The sequence below is a fragment of the Narcine bancroftii genome, chromosome 13, assembly GCF_036971445.1.
Source record: "Narcine bancroftii isolate sNarBan1 chromosome 13, sNarBan1.hap1, whole genome shotgun sequence".
Classification (NCBI taxonomy): domain Eukaryota; kingdom Metazoa; phylum Chordata; class Chondrichthyes; order Torpediniformes; family Narcinidae; genus Narcine; species Narcine bancroftii.
This window is the reverse complement of record NC_091481.1, coordinates 33,043,810-33,062,268: the sequence shown is the minus strand read 5'-3', so window position 1 is coordinate 33,062,268 and position 18,459 is coordinate 33,043,810. Positions and strand designations below refer to the sequence as shown.

At 43.5% G+C, this 18,459-nt stretch overlaps 1 protein-coding gene across 1 annotated transcript in view; it reads left to right on the top strand.

Annotated features, from left to right (window-relative positions):
• st8sia1 (ST8 alpha-N-acetyl-neuraminide alpha-2,8-sialyltransferase 1) overlaps positions 1-18,459 on the top strand; it is a 30,595-nt gene that overhangs the window by 5,460 nt on the left and 6,676 nt on the right. The window contains exons 2-3 of the mRNA XM_069909936.1: positions 10,718-10,862; positions 13,313-13,422. Of these exons, the coding sequence (XP_069766037.1) occupies positions 10,718-10,862; positions 13,313-13,422 (255 nt within the window). The remainder of the gene's footprint in view (positions 1-10,717; positions 10,863-13,312; positions 13,423-18,459) is intronic.

Here is an 18,459-nt window from a genome sequence, read left to right as displayed (position 1 = left end):
TGGAAGCAGAGGAGGAGCCAGCCATCAGAACAACACAAACAGTGAATTCCAGTTCACTGCGGTCTGGTCCCACCCTTACTGTTAAATTCGATTCTACTTATACCATTACCACCACTGTGGCACCTTGTAACTTCTCCCTTCTCTGTTGTTTGAAGGGGTTCCCCTCGGTTTCAGCCTTTTAATGCCCAGTAATGGGAGGCCTCCAGACCGTGGTCCTTCCCCACAGCACCCTCACATTAGCTGCACCAGGCCTCAGTGCACCCTTCAGCACGTTCTCCTGCAGCCTGGAATGTGCCAGTTGGCAGCGTTCCCTCACCAGCATCTCTGTGTGCCAAGAGGTTTCGGGCTGACCAAAAGGGCGTCTTTCACCGAGTTGATGGTCTGCCAGAAGCTCTGGATCTCTGTCTCTGTGGGCAACTTTGGGAACAGCCCGGGGCGTTCCTCTGTCATGCTGTTGCTGGGGGAGAGTATGTCAAGGACCCTTGAATCCTTCTCCCCACAGATGTAGTCTTCAGGGAGACTTCCCATGTCTGGCAGAAGAAGCACCACTACTGCCCTGACTGCCATCCTGCCCACTACACTTCAAAGATCCACTTCAGCCTCTGCTGGCTAAAGCCTCGACACCCCCCCCCCCCCACTCACGCTGAACTGCTCCACAGTGGCTTCTCCACTCTAGCTATTTTTTCCTTTTGATGGCTACACGGCTAACTCATCTCCTTCATATCTTCCACCTCAATCTCCCATTGGCTGCAATGAACCATGGCTGCTCCAGAATGATAGCAACGCAGGGCTGTCACGCACTTCATCAAGACAGCTGTGGACGAATGCACGGCCCCCACCAGATTGTCCAGGGCTTTCCCCAACCAGAAGCCCTGGATGAATAATGAAATCCGGAACCTGCTGAGAGCCAGATCACAGGCATTTAAGTCTGGAGATCAAGAACAGTACTCAAGGAGCAGGTACAAGCTACGAGAGACCATCACCCAGACCAAGTGGAGAATCTGGACAAGAATGGGAACAACAAATGGAAACCTGACAGCTGTAGCTGAGCCTAAATAGTTTTGCCTGCTGCAAAACCAAACCCAGTGCAGTAGGCGACAGCAAAGCTTCACTCCCAGATGAACTCTATGTGTTCTAAGCCGATCTGAGGACGATGTGTGGGCTGCCTTCAGGAGAATGAATCCAAGGAAAGCATCCAGACCGGACGGAGTACCCAGCCGAGTACTCAAAACCCATCCAATGTGCTCATGGATATCATCAACATCTCACTCTAGCAGTGCACAGTCACCACCTGTTTCAGACAGGCTTCAATTGCACTGGTGCCCGAGAAGAGTGGGGTAACCTGCCTAAATGACTGTCGACCACTTGCAGGAGGAGACTATATCTGAGGACCCATCACTCACATCCGCAGTGATGAAGTGTTTCGAGAGGCTGGCGTCAGCTCCTGTCTGAGCAGCGACAGGCATCCGTTCCAGTTTGCTGACCACAGATGGCGGAGGCCATCTCGCTGGCTTTGCATAAAACCCCAGAACACCCGGACCGCAAAGATGCATCCATCAGGAGGCTCTTTAACAATTCCAATTCGACTTACAACACCATCATCCCCTGAAAACTAATTAGTGAACTCCGAGACCTGGGACTCAACACCCCACTGTGCAATTAGATCCCTGGATTTCCTCCCCTCCAGTTCCCAATCAGTGCAAAGATATCTCCTCCACAGTTTCCTTCAGCACTGGAGCTCCAAGGGGCAATGTTCTTAATCCTCTCCTCTACTTGCTCTGCGTGGCTTGGTATGACAACAACGTCATACACAATTTTGCTGATGTTAGCACTGCAGTTGCTAAAAAGGGGTGATGAGTCAACATACAGAGAACTTAGCTGAGCGGTGTACTAACAGCATCTGTGCAGTCAGTGTCACCAAGACCAAGAAGATCATTGTGGGCATTTGGAAAGGAAATCCGGAGGTGCATGATGCAGCGATCACTGGGGGATCGGAGGTGGAGAAGGGGAGTTCAATTAAATTCTTTGGAGTTTGCTTATTCAGAAAAAATACTTTCCTGGAGCCATCATGAAGAAAGCAGTAAAATTGCAAAATTACACCGTGGTTAAACACAAAATGCTGGAGAAGCTCAACAGTGTCCTTTATGCAGCGAGGGCAAGTGTTCGGATGTTTGCCGGAATTTCCTCCTACTTTGATGAACGGCTCAAGCCCGAAACGTCGGTTCTGTACCTTTACCGTCGTGATGCGCTGTGGTGGCAGCAAGCAGACACAAAAGATTGTTCTACAGGCTTTATTCGGCTAAAAGTCTGTACACACCAGTTTCAGCTGTGGTGGCCCCAGAGTGACTGGCTCAGGAGGGGCCGGCTCAGGCTTATATTCGGGTCGGCTGATTGGTAGCCGGCCAGGTGGAGTCAGGCCCCCAGGTGGTTCTTCTAAAGGTACAGAGATTGACCCCTGCAGTAGGTTGGTGGTCATATCACCACAACCGTTGGTTCATAAGGGACACTGTTTGGCCTGCTGAACTCCTCCAGCGTTTTGTGTCTTTACTCATGAAGAAAGCATATCGGCACCTCTGCTTCCTCTGGAGTTTCCAGAGGCTCGGTGTTGCTTAAGGAAACCTGGGGAAATATCTATAAATGTGGAGTTGAAAATGTGCTGATTGGCTGAGTCCTAGCCTGGTATACCTCAGAGCCCTGCAAAAGGTAGGGGACACAGGTTAATACATCACAGGCAAAATTCTCCACATCGTGGAGAACATCTGCAGGGGGCGCTGTCGTCGGAGGGCAGCAGCAGTCATCAAGGACCCTCAGCACCCAGCGCACGCTCTGTTCTCGCTGCTGCCAACAGGAAAGAGGTAGAGGTGTCACATCACTCGCACCCACCAGGTTCAGGAACAGCTGCTCCCCCTCCACCCTCAGACTCCTCAACAACTTTGCTCATTATTTATTACTGAATATCTATTTTCTGTATTTGTAGTGGGTTTATGTCTCTTTCTTTTGTTTACAATTCATCTTAAGTAGAGTTTACAGTTACTGGTAATGAGAAATTCTGCCTGTTCCAGGAAAAAGAATCTTAGGGTTGTATGTGATGTATAATATATGTCCTCTGACGATAAATGTGAACTTTGAGGCTATTTCTCCTGCCTCTAGCAGCAATCCCAGCACAGTTGGGGTAGTGGTTAGCAGAACGCTCATACAGCGCACGCAATCGGGATGGGGGTTCGAATTCTGCACTGTCTGTAAGGAGTTTGTACGTTCTCCCTATGTCTGCGTGGGGCTTTCCCCAGTGGCTCCGATTTCCTCCCACCGCTCAAAGCCTACTAGGGGTGTAGGTTAATGGGCTGCAATTGGGTGGCACGGGCACGTGAGCCAAAATGGCCCATTACCATGTGGTAGGTCAAAATTCTTTAAAAAAAGTTATATTTAAAAATCTTAAATAAATTTAAAAATCACATTTCCCATTCGCAACAATGAACCACAGCAGCTGCGGTATCTCACTTAAACGTACTTAAAAAAAAAACAGAGGTGCTCAGAGTAAAAGCAGTTTGGCCTGGTTAGGCTGCTGAGGGTTAAAATTCTTATCGTCCAGGAATCCAAGTGGCGCAGATAGCGACGCTGCTGTCTTGCAGCTTCTGCGAGCCGGATTCAATCCTGCCCTTAGGTGCTGCCTGTGTGGAGTTTGCACATTCTCCCTGTGACTGCATGGGTTTCCTCCGTGCGCTCTCCTTCCCCCGCAGCTCAGCGACGTGCGGGTTGTTAGGCAAAAGGGAAAGGTTCCATTATTGGCACATTTAGAATGTCACATGCATGAAATCCTTTGACTTTTGCTAACTGTCAGGCAGACAGAGAGTCACCCCTTTGTGCAGCGCCCCCTCACTGAAACCGGCAGCACCTGGTGTCCCTGGGTCGTCTCCCCTCCAAGTACTGACTAGTCCTGTGCTTGCTTAGCTTCTGAGATCAGACAATCTCAGGTGTATTCAGGCTATTAGGCTTTGGTGTTCATTGTAAACTGCCTCTGATACAATCCAGGAATTAAATGAAAGATGAGGAGATTAAAATGACTAGGATTAGTGCCAACCCTTGGTTGATGGTCTGCATGGACTCTATGAATGATCTGCTTCCATTCTGTATAACCCGTGATGGAGGCAGATTCAGTGGCCCATGTCTGCGAAATGTCAGTAAGAAGCACACACTCCAATAGATGCGGGGTGGTAGGGGTGGGGGGTGATTAATAAGGGATTGCTTAAGGTGGTATATGGGTGGAAAGAAAAAGTTTGAAAACCACTGTTTTAATCATTCCAAATTGATTTGTTATGTGCACAATTTCATAACTCCAAAGGAAATGGGCAAAATATTCTCAAGCAAAATATTTCAGTAACAGTTGGGTCTAGAGCAGTGATTCTCAACTTTCCCTTCATACTCACAGACCACCTTAAGCAATCATTTACTAATCACAGAACACTTATGGCATAGGGAATACTTAAAGTGGTATGTGAGTGGAAAGTAAAAGGTTGGGAACCATTGCATCTTACACAATGCAAGAAAAATATAATAGCAACAGTTTAGTGTGCCTGGAAACTTCCCAGATAATGAGGGAACATCAATACATTGAAATACAGATTATTGGAGCAGTCATTAATGATATTTTATTTTATAGGGCAGCTTTTTATGCAGTAAAGAGTCCCGAGGTACTTCCCAGGAACATTGTCATTGGATACTGAGGAGATCTCAGGTCAAACATGCAATGGATTGGTCAAACTGGAGAGTTTGAGAGGGATTCTTTAGGAAGGGAGAGAGAGAGTGAAAGTATGCTTTAGACAGAACGATTCACAGCTCGAGGGTTGGGGCACAGAAATTGATTGGACAGTCAGAAAAGGAGGGGCAACGAAAAGCAGAGATGCACACATTCCCAAATAGGAGTGGTCCCTGAAGGGTGAGCTCCCACATTCGGCTGAGGAGAGGGTGGAATACAAAGGGGATCTGGCAGCATTGAGTCAGCTGGTGAACTGCGAGCACTTATGCACTCGCGGGTAACCTTTGTGTCAGTCAGCACGGGAGAAAGACGTGACATCTGTGGGAAAAGTGGAGTGGTTGTCCTCACGTGGGCTTCCACTACAATGAGCCAAGCAACATCGCGTTGCAGGCACTTGACTGAACTTCTCCCAGCAGATTGGTCACCAACTCTGACCGTCCAGACAGATTGGAGCTGACCAGTAACCTAAGTGCATATCCCTCTTGATGCGCAATACACAAAAGAGCTGGAGAAATTCAACAGGGTATGCAACATCCAAAGGATGTGGAAAGGTAACTAACATTTCGGACCTGAGCCTCTTGTCTGGAATCTGTGGAATTCTCTGCCCAAGGAAGCAGTGGGAGCTGCTTCATTAAACATATTTAAGATCCAGTTGGATAGATGTTTTTGCATGGCAGGGAAATTAGGGGTTTGGGGAAAAGGCAGGCAGGTGGAGCTGAATCCATGACTTATTGAATGGTGGAGCAGGCTTGATGGGCCAGAAGGCCAAATCATGGTCCTATTTATTTTTATCCAGATAACTGTGAGGCAGATTTAAATCAAGTTGGAGTACCAAGCAAGGAGTAGATTGAAAAAGATATGAATCCTTGGGAAAATATTCATTTTAATACAATTCATTCTGCCTACTAAATTAATAGGTAAATCATTCCACCTATTTAAATCATCTTTAATTTTATTAAATAATGGAACATAATTTAACATATAGATTATCTAAACTTTTATCAATTCTAATGCCTAAATATTTTATCGGATTATATGTCCACCTAAATTGAGCTACATGTTTTCATCAATCATAATTTCCTTCTACTAACGGCATAACTCAAGTTTTATCCCAATTAATTTTATAACCAGATATTTCTCCATAATCTTGTAACTTTTTATATAAAGAAACTAAAGAATTTTCAGGATCTGTCATATAAATTAATACATAATATGCAAACAAAATAATTTTATATTCCTCTTTATTCACTTTAATTCATTTAATACTACATCTTACATTATTAATTGTGTCAATGGTTCATTTGCTAAAACAAATAGTGCAGGAGATAAAGGACAACCTTGTGTCTAGCCGGTCATGTAAATGAAAAGGAAGAAGAAAGTTGTCCATTAGTAACTACTTTAGCCAAAGGATTTCTATATAAAGCTTTAATGCAATTAATACATTTTGGCCCAAATTGAAATTTTTGTAAAACCTTAAATAATTAATTCCATTCTAGTCTATCAAAAGCCTTTTCTGCATCTAACAATAAACTAATGCTAAATCTGATTGTCTCTATTTATTAAACTGATTAATTTAGCTATATTATCAGCAAAGTACCTTTTCTTAATAAATCCTGATTGATCTAAATGGACCAATAAATATTCATTTACTGTATTAGCCAAAACTTTATCAACAATTTTATAATCAACATTTAATAACAATATAGGTCTATAAGACTCGGGTTTTACTAAATCTATATCTTTCTTACAGCATTTGTAAAAGATTCTGGCAATGAGCTAGATACAGATGCTGGTTTTAATATTTCCATTAATAAAGGCATCAAGAAATCTTGAAATTTTTTATGAAGTTCAGACATAAACCCATCTTCACCAGGAGATTTCCCATTATGCATAGAATTTAAAGCCTTAATAACTTCTTTCAACATAAATGAAGAAACGAAATCTTTCCAAGCTTGGCAATTCAAAGATGGAAGTTGAAGCTTCTGTAAGAAATCATTAATTTCTTCTTCATTATTCAATGATTGAGATGAATATAATTTGGTATAATACACTCTAAAAGAATCATTTATATCCTGTAATTTATAGGTAATTTTTGAATTCTTCGTGACAGCAATAATAGCCCTTGATGCTTGTTCCATTTTCAATTGCCATGCTAAAACCGTATGTGCTCATTCTCCTAATTCATCATATTTTTGTTTAGTTCTATCAATTAATTTCTGAATCCTATATCTGAATTGAATAATAATACATTTTTAATTAATTAATTCTAACCTTTTCTAATGGTTTTTTTGTAAATTTTTTTCCATAATTACAATTTCCTTCTCTAATTTATCTCCTTTCTTAAGATAATTTTAGTCAAATAATCTATTATTTGGCCTCTTAAATAAGCTTTTAATGCATTCCATAAAATAAATTTATTAACAACTGAATTAATATCTGACCTCATAAAATCACAAAATTCTATGTTTCTTAATAAGGATTAATTAAATCTCCATCTATAAACTGTTTCAATTCTATCAGAGTTTAAACATGACATCAATAATGGAGAATGGTCTGATACAATTTTCAGTTTATATCGAGAATTATATTTATATCCTTGTAAGTGAGCCGAAATTAAGAAAAAATCTAGAATAAAAATAGAAGAAGAATCAAACCGATAAGAATAAAATGAATAATCTCTCTCTTTAGCATTCAATTTCCTCCAAATATCTACCAAATTTAACTCTTCCATTAATGTCAATATTCTTTTAGCCGTTTTTGTTTTCATTAAAGATTTTGTAGATTTATCTAAAATTGGGTCAATTGAAATCTCCACCAATTATTATATTTCCACTTACTTGTGCCAAATTAAGAACAGCATCTTGAATAAATTTTCATCATCTATATTAGAAGCATACACATTCATAAAAATCCAAGATTCTGAATAAATTTGACAAATCTTCCAAGACTGTTGATTATAATTTAAATGACATTTTTAAGTTAATTAAAATAGCTATTCCTCACTCTTTAGAGTTAAAAGACCAAGCTATAACTTGGCCAACCCATTCCTTTTTTAACTTTTGATGTTCTTTCTCCGATAAATGAGTTTCCTGTAAAAAAAAGCAATATCTCCTTTCAACTTCCTAATATGAGTTAAAACTTTCTTCCTTTGAATTCGATTATTGAGCCCATTCACATTAAATGTTACATAATTCAAACCTTGTATCACCATACTTAAAAAATACTCAACTCTTCCCCTCTCACCCCGGGTCGTCTCAGCTGCACAGCCAAATTTCAAAACATACCATCTCCAAAGATAGAAAGTAAGAAACCCCAAAAGTAAAAGAAAATTTTTAAAATAAATTTAAAAAACTCAAAAGTGCTGATTAATTCCCTTAATAACGAGACGTGGCCTTCGCCACTAGTGGCATGAGGCCTCGGATGAGGAAAGCATAAAAAAGAGAATCCTAATCCGCCAGACAGAATATCAGTATTTAATTTTGATCAGTCAAGTATGAGAAGTTTCTTCAAGATCTCTATTAACTTGATCATCATCGATTTCAACTTGAGCCTCAGTCGATTGTCTTCCAGGTGAAGTCCATCCTTTCAATTTTTCTTGATCCCCTTTGAATTGTTGAGATACAGAGGATTGCCGTCCATTCTGCTTAATATTAGGTTGTAGTAGCAGCTATGAGGAAAGAGACTCTCCACCACCATGTTGGGAGTTTCAGCGGCAGATTAATTCAAAACCCACGCGTGCCCCTTACAGGGCAGTGAGCTCCGTCCCCGCGCGGGCGGTAATGTTATCACGCTGCCTGGGGCACGCGCTCAGCTCAAACAATGAGGCAAGGAGGTCCCCCGACGGCGCCCTGTACTCGCAGCTGCTCTGCCGGCCCGGCGGTACAAGCGGGGCTGGTTCGCTACAAGTAAGTACGCCGCCACAAGGTAACGAATTGGCAAATTCCAAAACTTTAGAGTCATTAGCAAAAAAATTGAGCTTGATATTGTCCATAAAAAAAAACTTGAAGAAGGGCCGGGTATCGAAAAGTAAATTTATATCCCTTCTTCCACAAAACTAACTTTGCTGGATTAAATTCTTTTCATCTTTGGACAATTTCATTGCTCAAATCTGCATTAAAAATGCTCTTATTATATTCTGAATCACTAAAGGGCTTTCTTGTTCCCTGGCTCTTTGAACTGCCATTTTTAAAATCATTTCCCTATCTTGATAACGTAGACGTGTAATCAAAATAGAGCGTAATGGTTTTCCTGGATACGGTTTTTTTCCCCTGTGATCCATCAAGTTCCAGACCATTTGAAAAATTCTCTGGTCCCAAAATTTCAGGAAGCCAAATGACTTTAATACTTAACATTTTTTAAAAAAAAGTCGGGTATTAATTAATTCTGCCAGGAGAGGCATTTTCCACGTCTTCTCCCCACACCATTACTCCCATAGCTATGATGGATTTAGAATCAGAATTTATTGCCATGAACAAGTCACAAAATTCATTGTGTTGTGTGGCAGCGTCACAGAGCAAACATTCATATAAACCACCTTACAAAGTAAATAAAAATAGTGTGCGAAAAGTCAAAGTGAGACAGTGTCTTTGGTTCATTGATCATTCAGGAATCTGATGGCAGCGGGTTAAAAGCTGTCCTTGTGCCGCTGAGTGCTCGTTTTTACACTCCTGTACTTTTTTCTTGATGGTAGCAGAATTAAAAGAGCATGGTCTAGGTGGTGGTAGGTCATTGAGGTTAGAGGCTGCTCTCTTAAGTCACCGTGTCTTGTAGATGTCCTCATTGGAGTGAAGTCTGGTGCCTGTGATGTCACTTCTGGAGTTTATTCTTGTCCTGAGAGTTGGTGCCTCCATACCGGGCAGTGATGCAACCAGCCAGAATGCTCTCCATGGTCCACCTGTAGAAGCTTTTGAGAATCTTGGTGACAGACCGAACCTCCTCAAATACTTCACAGAGTATAGCCGCTGGTGAGCCTTATTCATGATAGCATAGATGTGGAGGCTCCAGGACAGATCCTTGGAGATGTTCACACCCAGGAATTTGAAGTTCTTGACCTTCTCCACTACTGGGTCTTCAATGAGGACTGGGTTGTGTCCTCCTGACTTCCTTCTGAAGTCCATAATCATCTCCCTGGTTTTGCTAGTGTTGTGTTGGTGTGACACCACTTGACGAGCTGATCTATCTCCCTCCTGTACATTTCCTCATTGCCGTTTTGCGATTCTGCCAACAACCATGGTGTCATCGGCAAACTTGTAGATAGCATTGAAATTGTGCCTGACTACACAGTCATGGGTGTATAATGAGTAGAACAATGGGCTAAGCACACATCCATGGGGTGCACCTGTGTGGATAATCAGTGGGGGAAGACTTGGTTTCCAATTTGTACTGACTGTGGTCATCCGTTAAGAAAGTCAAGGATCCAGTTGCAGAGTGGGGTACAGCGGCCTAGAGTTCGTAGCTCCCTCAGCAGTGAGGGAGTAATGGTGTTGAAGGCCGAGCTGTAGTTGATGAAGAGAGCCGTATGTATGAGTTGCTGTTTTCAAGGTGATCCAGAACTGAGTGGAGAACCAGCGATATTGCATCTACTGTGGAGAGATTGTGACGATAGGCGAATTGCAGTGGGTCCAATCCTTTGCTAATTCTAGCCATGGCCAACCTCTCAAAGCCTTTCATCACAGTAGATGTGGGTGCTACTGTGTGATGGTCTTTGAGACAATTCACTCTGTTCTTCTTGGGCACTGGGATGATTGATGCCCTTTTGAAGCAGGTCGGAACCCCCCTAACGCAGCTGTGAGAGGCTGAAAATGTCCGTGAACACTCCTGCTAGTTGGTTGGCGCAGATCCACCCTTCCATCATTGTAAAAAGACTTCGATAGTCGGTACATTTCATGGCCAGATTTGAGAATATCTCTCCACTAGATTCAGATGTTCCATTTTAAATGTTTCCTGATTCTTATTTCTGTGCAGGGGGCTCCTCAGTCAATGCTGTGATACACAGAGGCTGTTCGCTGTGACCAAGTTGAACTCCCCGATGGGAAAGAGCCTCTGGTTCGATGGCGAGTTCCTATACTCGCTCACAATCAACAAGGAAATCTTCTCTATGTTTCCACAGGTTGGCCACTTTATAATAATATTCTAATCTTCTATTTTTCCTTCCTTTTGTTTCTTTTAAAAAATATTTTTATTTGTATTATGCACAATTGAGCCATTCAGTTATATATTGTTAAATATTATAAAAAAAACCTTATAATTCAGAGCCCCTAACCACCAAGCAAGGTTAAAAACTGACACGTAGGAATCAAGTGGCAACAACGCAGAGATGGACAGCACAGCACCAAAACTTCAGAGCAACCCCAATTCCTTAGGTTATAATAGTCCATAGATGAGCCCCACATCTTTTGGAAGGTAATAGTTGACTCTTGTGATAGTACGGATTCTATCACCAATGTGTATCTGTCCAGATGGTAGTGTAGGATGACTGTGATTGGCTGAGAGTGTAGCCACACCTACTGACAGGTCTTAAAGGAATTGCTCCTAGCCAGACCAGGTCATTCTGGACTGGTCGACCTACTTGTGATATGCTCCAGTCTTTTAGTTAATAAAAGCCTTGGTTTGGATCAACAAGTCTTTGATTCTTTCGACGCGCATTACACCTCTTTAATGGCATATTTAAATTTTTTTTCCTTCCAGTGTTCACATTGACCAACATCAGATTCCATCTGCCTGACCCTTGCCCACCCACTTAGCCTCGCCACTATCTCTGCGCATCCTCTGCACTGTTTGCTTTTCCACTCAATTTAGCATCGCCAGCAAACTTAGATGTCTAAGCTCTGCTCGGCCCCCTCCCCTTCCGAATTGTTAATGTATATCGTGAACAGTTGCGGGCCCCAGCACTGACCCGTATGGCACTCCGCTCACCACTGATTGCCAACCAGAGAAGCCCCTTTCAATTGGTTAATCAGTCCTCCGTCCATCCGTGCTAATACATCACCTGCAATTTCCTTATCTGATGGATAAGTCTTTTCTGCAGCTCCTTATCTGGAAATCCAGGTATATAACATCCACTCTATCCTCAAACAATTGCAGTAAACTTATCAAATATGACTGGACCCATCCTGCGTCAGTCTGTTGGGATAATTTGTATCCAGATGTTTCGTTATTATCTTCCTTAATGATAGCTTCAAGCATTTTTTCCCAACTACAGATGTTAAACTAACTACTTTTTGCCTACATCCTATTTTTAAACAGTGGATTGACATTTTCAGACTTCCAATCCACTGGGACCTGCCAAGAATTTTGGTAAATTATCACAAATGCCTCTAGCATAACTTCCACCATTTCTTTCATTTCCCTGCAATGCATTCCACCAGGCCTGTCTTTTGGCCTACCAGCTTGCTCAGCACTGGCCCTTTAGTACGAGACCCTCACTTCCCCTTGCATCCATAACACCTCCCCTTGGCACATTAGATGTGTCTCCACTGTGAAGACTGTCGCAAACTGTTGATTTTGGCAATTCTAAGGTTTGGGCGATGTATCTTACTGTTTTATTCTTGTTTTCCATTCTCATAATGGCTTCTTTGACATTCATTGGCACAGCTCTGGTCCTCATGTTGAAAAATGGCAACCACAGACTCAAAATGTGATCAAAATTTTAGAAGCAAGCCTAACTCTCTTACACCTGCACCAACGAAGCAAAGAAACCTACCTGAGCACTCACATACACCTGTGAAGCCAAATGTCCCAAACATTGTGGTGCCCTGAAATGGGGGGACGATGTATAGAAAGTGCTGTCATTTCTACATGGTCAAACCAAAATGTACACGAATAACCTTGAATAAAATCTGAAATGTGCGTTTTAATTATCTGTGAAGAGTTTGATTACAAATTTAAAATGGTGGAGCACGTGGGCAAATAAAGGAAAAGGGTGTCTTTGTCCCAAACATTATGGTTCTTGAAGTTCTTCCAATCTTCCAACTTATCACTACTATTGGTGAATTTGTATGCCTTCCTTTAGTTCCTTGGTTGTCCCCCAGCCTGTCCTTGTTTTTAATGGGAATATACTTTTGCTGAGCACTGTGAAAAGTCTAATTGAAAGTCTTCCACTATTCCTTAACTATTGCAGCCTATGTTCCCAGTCTACGCAAGCCAACTCCTCCCTCATCCCATTGCAATCTACCTTTTCTAGGCATAATGCACTGGTTTTAGATCGAACTATTTTCTGAGAATTTAAATCAAAGCATGATCACGCTTTCCAAGATAATTCCTACTGACAATATCATTAATTTTGCCTGTCCTATGACACAGGACCAGATGGCATGTTCCCTTTGGGTGTACAAGTGAAGTGTTGCTTCACGTGAAAGGCCTGTTTGGGGGCTCTGGGGTGAAGGAGGAAGTGTGGGCGTAAGTGTTGCACCTCCTGCGGGCATAGGGGAAGGTGATAAGTGGGGAGGGGTGAGGGCACGAGGGAATGGTGGAGGAAGGGAGTGGTAATTGGAAATGTAAGGTTTGAGGCACGGCGGGGCAAATCTGAACACTGAAGCTGAGCCTCCTTCCTGTTCCTAGGACACACCATTCCAGCTACCACTAAAAAAGTGTTCGGTGGTCGGAAATGGCGGGATTTTGAAGAAGAGTGAATGTGGTAGCTCGATCGACAAGGCGGATTTTATCATGCGGTAAGAGACCCTCTCAATGTCCCTTGTCTGGTCTTGCTTTCCTGCTCCATTGCTTTCTTCCTGTACCCTGTTTCTGTCCAAAATTATCTTCCTTTTACAAACCTCTGTTGTAAATGCACTCATTAATTAAAGTGGGATGTGAGTGGGAAGACAAAGGCTGAGAACCTCTGGTCTATGAGACATTCAGCAGCTTCACTGCCTGTGGGAAGAAGCTATTCCTCAGCCTGGTGCTCTTGGCTTTAATAAACCTGCATTTTCTTTTTCGCGATGGGAGCAGCTGGAAGATGCTGTGTGCAGGGGTGGGAAGGATCCTCACCGATTTTACAAGCCTTCGTTAAGCAATGATCTCTGTAAATATCATCGATTGTGGGGGGGTGGTGGGGGATGTTGTTGGTGGAGGGAGATCTCTCTGCTGCTTTTATGGATCTGAACCTCACTGTAGTGAGCTCTATCCCGATAGAGCTCCTGTAGAAAGTTGATAGGATGGTGGCCTGTCTCAGCTTTCTCAAGAAGTGCTGTCACTGTTCCACCTTCCTGACAAGTGAGGAGATATTGGGTGCCTAGCATTGGTCACTTCTTAAGTGGACTCTGAAGAACTATTCTCTCCGCTACCAAGCTATTGCTGTCCAATGGAGGACGGTCATCCCTTGTCCTCCTGAGGTCCACAATCACCTCCATTGCCTTGGCCACGCTGAGACAACTCAGGATGTTATCCTTGCATCATTTCGCGAGATATTTCACCTACAGACCTGATGACTCTTTTGGACCTCGAGCTGGCGTGAACAGGAGTGGGCTGCGCCCTGAGATGCTCCAGTCCTAAGCATGACGGTGATTGACCTTCTGCCAACCAGGACAGGCTGTGGAATTCCAGAGGGGTGTGGAGTACCAGCGAGGACGGCTTTTCCATCAGACTTTGGGGTATGATTATATGGAACGCCGAGCTGATCAATGTACAGCAGCCTGACATAGGAGGCGCCATTTTCCAGGCAGGACAGAGCAGAGGAGTGGAGGGATAAGTCTATAGCAATGTTTCTCAACCGGTGTTCCCCAGAACCCTAGAGTGCCGCAGGAGGTCACTCAGCAGTGATAAATAGGCAAAAGCATTTTCGAGTGATTTTGGATTAATTTTCTATTCGTAATTTCGTATTGGTGATTATAATAAAGGCTCCAACCTCATATTATTTAAAATTATAATAATCATAGGGAATGCATTTAGCGATGTCAAAATGGCGCCAGTGTGAAACCACCTTCACTGGTTGGTGGGCAGGACCTGTACGTGGCGGATTCGTGTATCACTGAGTGACTCACTCAGTTACCTTGATTTGCTTCAACTTTATTTGTTTAAGTTTTGTTTATCCTACCATTCACAGGAAAGCAATAAATATATTGCTGCAGTTTTCAAACTCTTACAAGCCTTTTTGTATTGAACAAGTATTAAAAGCAGACAGAAATCGTCTCCTTTCGGTTGAAAATGAAATCCCGTGTGTTTATCTAAAGTTCGACCTCAAATTAAGTACTTGTGCAGCAAAAGACAAGCACAGCTTTCACATTAGAGGAGCAAATTTCACTCTCTAAATCGGCTTCAAAAATAACATTTCCTTGGCCCATCTATTTGTTGATAGGACATTGTACAGGTACACAATCCTTTATCCGGACATCTAAAATCCAGAAATCTCCAAAAACCATTTTTGTCCTGGTGCTGGTACAGCGGAGGGAGAGAGAGAGAGAGAGAGAGAGAGAGAGAGACAGTAGCACGACTAAGTTGGGCGAGGGGGGAGAGACTTTTCCTTCACAAGTTATCCAAAAAAAATGTTTACCACGTGAACTACAATAAAAATATAAAAGAGATAGATATTAATAATGGTATATAATAATTTTTATGCAGGGGCTCCCCGAGACATGAAAACTATTTGAAGGGTTCCATAAGAGTAAAAAGGTTGAGAAACACTGATCTATAGCATTGTCAGTGGAACGATTCCATCTGTAGACAAATGGGAATAGGTCCAGTCTCTCTGGCTGTGGCACTTTGATGCATTTCCTTATGGTGGTGGAGGCCAGTGCCACTGGCTGATAGTCATTGAGATCTGTTGCAGTTAGAACTGGAATGGCGGGAGTTGCCATTAAACCCATGTGGACGATGGACTCCGGCACTGATGTGTGGAGGATCTTTGTAAAGACCTCCGTTATTTGATCTGCCTAGTTATTCAATACCCGATTAGGTACGTTGTCTGGTCCCACTGCCTTGTTCACCTCAGAAAGGTCCTTCTCACCTCAGCTACAGCTATGCAGAGGGGCCGTTCAACAGGGGGCGTCATAGCTTTCCTTTGCTGTCAGCCTCTTCTCATCAAACCGTGCGCAGAGCACGTTCAGTCTGTCTGGAAGGGAGGCAGCATTATTGTTGACTTGCAAGGTTGTCTGGTGATCCTTTACTTACTTGATACCTTGCCACAAATGCCTCCTGCCGCCAGTGTCGCACAACTGACTATGGATCTTCTGTACGCACCCACGTTTTGCCTTCTGGGTTGCACACTGGTGTTCCACCTCAGCTGACCTTGGTGCCAACTTACATCTGTTCAGAAGGCTGCATCACGAGCTCTGAGAAGAGCGCAAATCTGTGCGGCGCTTGATCTCCACGACATCCTCGATACACCCGCTAATGTAGTCGGTCACTTAGCTTGTGTATTCCTCGATGTCTACGTGATCGTTGTAGTTGGCTCCTGTCCTGAAACAGCTCCGTAGTCTCAAAGCAGTCCAATAGCGCTGATGGGCATCACCACCTCCCACACCTCCCTCCCCCCCCCATCACATCCTGGTCTCCCTGGGAACTGACTGTGGATCACTAGAATGACATGAAGGATCGGAGTGCCATGTTCAAGGGGCCTAAATATTTGCACAAAGGACTTAAAAATGTGCACAATGATTTGCCGCATCTTCTGCAAAAGGTATTTTCTGTTTAAATATTTGTGAAGAAACTGTAATTCCTAATGGAAATGTCAGGTTTGAGGCACAACAGGTCCAGCACTGTTGCTGAAGGTGGTCGAAATGCACTGCTTTACGTCAGTTCTATCCAGTGAGAAATGCACTTGTATCCAAGCTTTACTCAAGTGCTGTCGAAATTCCACAGACTGGAAATGACGGGAAAAGTGGTGATGTACAGACGGAAATTGCCTTCCACAAGATTCTGCTTGTTTTTTCTCAGATTGTCAGTACTGGTGATTCATGTGTGGCTTTTATTCTGGTGTGAGATTAAGTGCAACCCAGTGGTGTGTTTTTTTTTTGGCTCAGCTAATATGTTATTGACGGTGATGTAATCCCCAAAAATCTGGACGCGGTGAGATCTAAATCCCAGCTGGGCTGAGTCATTGCTGGCGAGCTTCATTCACAGGTCAACCAGCTGTTACAGATGCTGGAAACTGAACAATGATGCAGCATGTATGGTAACTGGAACACTAGATTCTGACCTCCCTCGCTGCCCGATCCCTGCCACCTGCTCCCCAAAGGTTGGTGGACCAGCCAAGCTCCCAGATTTTAAAATGTCTCCAAAGTTCATTTGAAGGGGTAGACAAGGCAAATGTGGAAACAAATGCAATGTTATTAAGCAGGGAAGTCACACTAGTGGTGAAGTGGAATGCACAAAAGAGCCGGAGAAACTCAGCAGGCCACACTCAGCATCCCGCGGTATTTCCTGTCGTATTGCACTGCAACTCCAGCAGACTTCCCTGTTACACTGGTGACCCCTTCCATCCTTGTGATGTTCTGTAGTGACAGTAAGCAGGCACAAGATTTGAAAGACTGAACAACAGGCTTTATTCTACTTAAAGTCTTCTGCTGTAGTTAGCTGCAACTCCTTGTGACTGACCTCGAGGGGCCGGATGTGGCTTATATCCCGGCAGATGATTGGCAGCCGACCGGGTGGGGCTTGGTCCATTCAGGTTGCTGATTGACAGCCGGCCAGGTGTGGTCTGTCCTCCGGTGATCTTCCTACAGGTACACAGGTCGCCCCCTCCACAATCCTGCAGAAGCTGTAAGATCTACTGAGTGTCTCCAGCTCTTCTGTATAGTGGGCCTTGTAAAGGACGGTTCAGGAAAGTGGGCAAAGACATGACAGATGAGAGACAATGTTGAGGAATGCACGGCCACACATTTTGGAAGAGGAAATAAACAGGCAGGATAAGGAGAAAATTCAAAATTCGGAAGTGCACGGGGCTTGGGGGCCCTCGTGCAGGATAACCTAAAAGTTAACCACCAGGTTGGATCGGCAGTAAAGAAAGTGAATGCTATGTTGGCATTCATTTCAAGAGGAAAAAGGTGTTGATGAGGCTCTGTGGTGCATTGCTGAGACTTCATTTGGAGTAGCTGTGTGCAAGTTTTGGACCCCCTATCTTAGAAGGGATTTACTGATGTTGGAGAGAGTTCAGAGAAAATTTTCCAGGATGAGTCCATGCAAGGGCTAACATATGAGGAATGTTTGGCAGCTTTTGGACTGTATTCATTGGAGTGTAGAAGAATGAGAGGGGATCTCATAGAAACATTTCAAATGCTAAAAGGATTGGACAGAGTAGATGTAAATATTTCCCTTGGTGGATGAATCTAGGACAAGAGGGCACAGTCTTAGAATGAGAAGGCACCCATTTAAAACAGGTGAGGAGAAATTTATTTAGCCAGAGGGTCATGGATTTTGGGAATCCGTTGCCATATACAGCTGTGGAGGCCCGATCATTGGGGGAGATTGATAGGTATCTAATCAGTCAGGGAAAAGGCCGGAGAATGGTTTCGCTCAGGTTGGAGAGGCGGAGAAGACTCAATGGGCCGAGTGGCCTGCTTCTGTTCCTTTATCTTGTGCTATTTCACAAATAAGCAAGTTTTTATTTCAGCGGGGGTGGGTGGAAAATCTATTAGGCAGGAGCAGCAATGCATCTGTTTTCTCAGACAGTCCCTTGGGATGTAGGATGACTTGTGTCTCCATCGTCTGAGGTGACCAGTAAGGCTGAATTCACGAGTCAGAACTGCTAATGCTGCCAATGGGGCTGGAGGTGG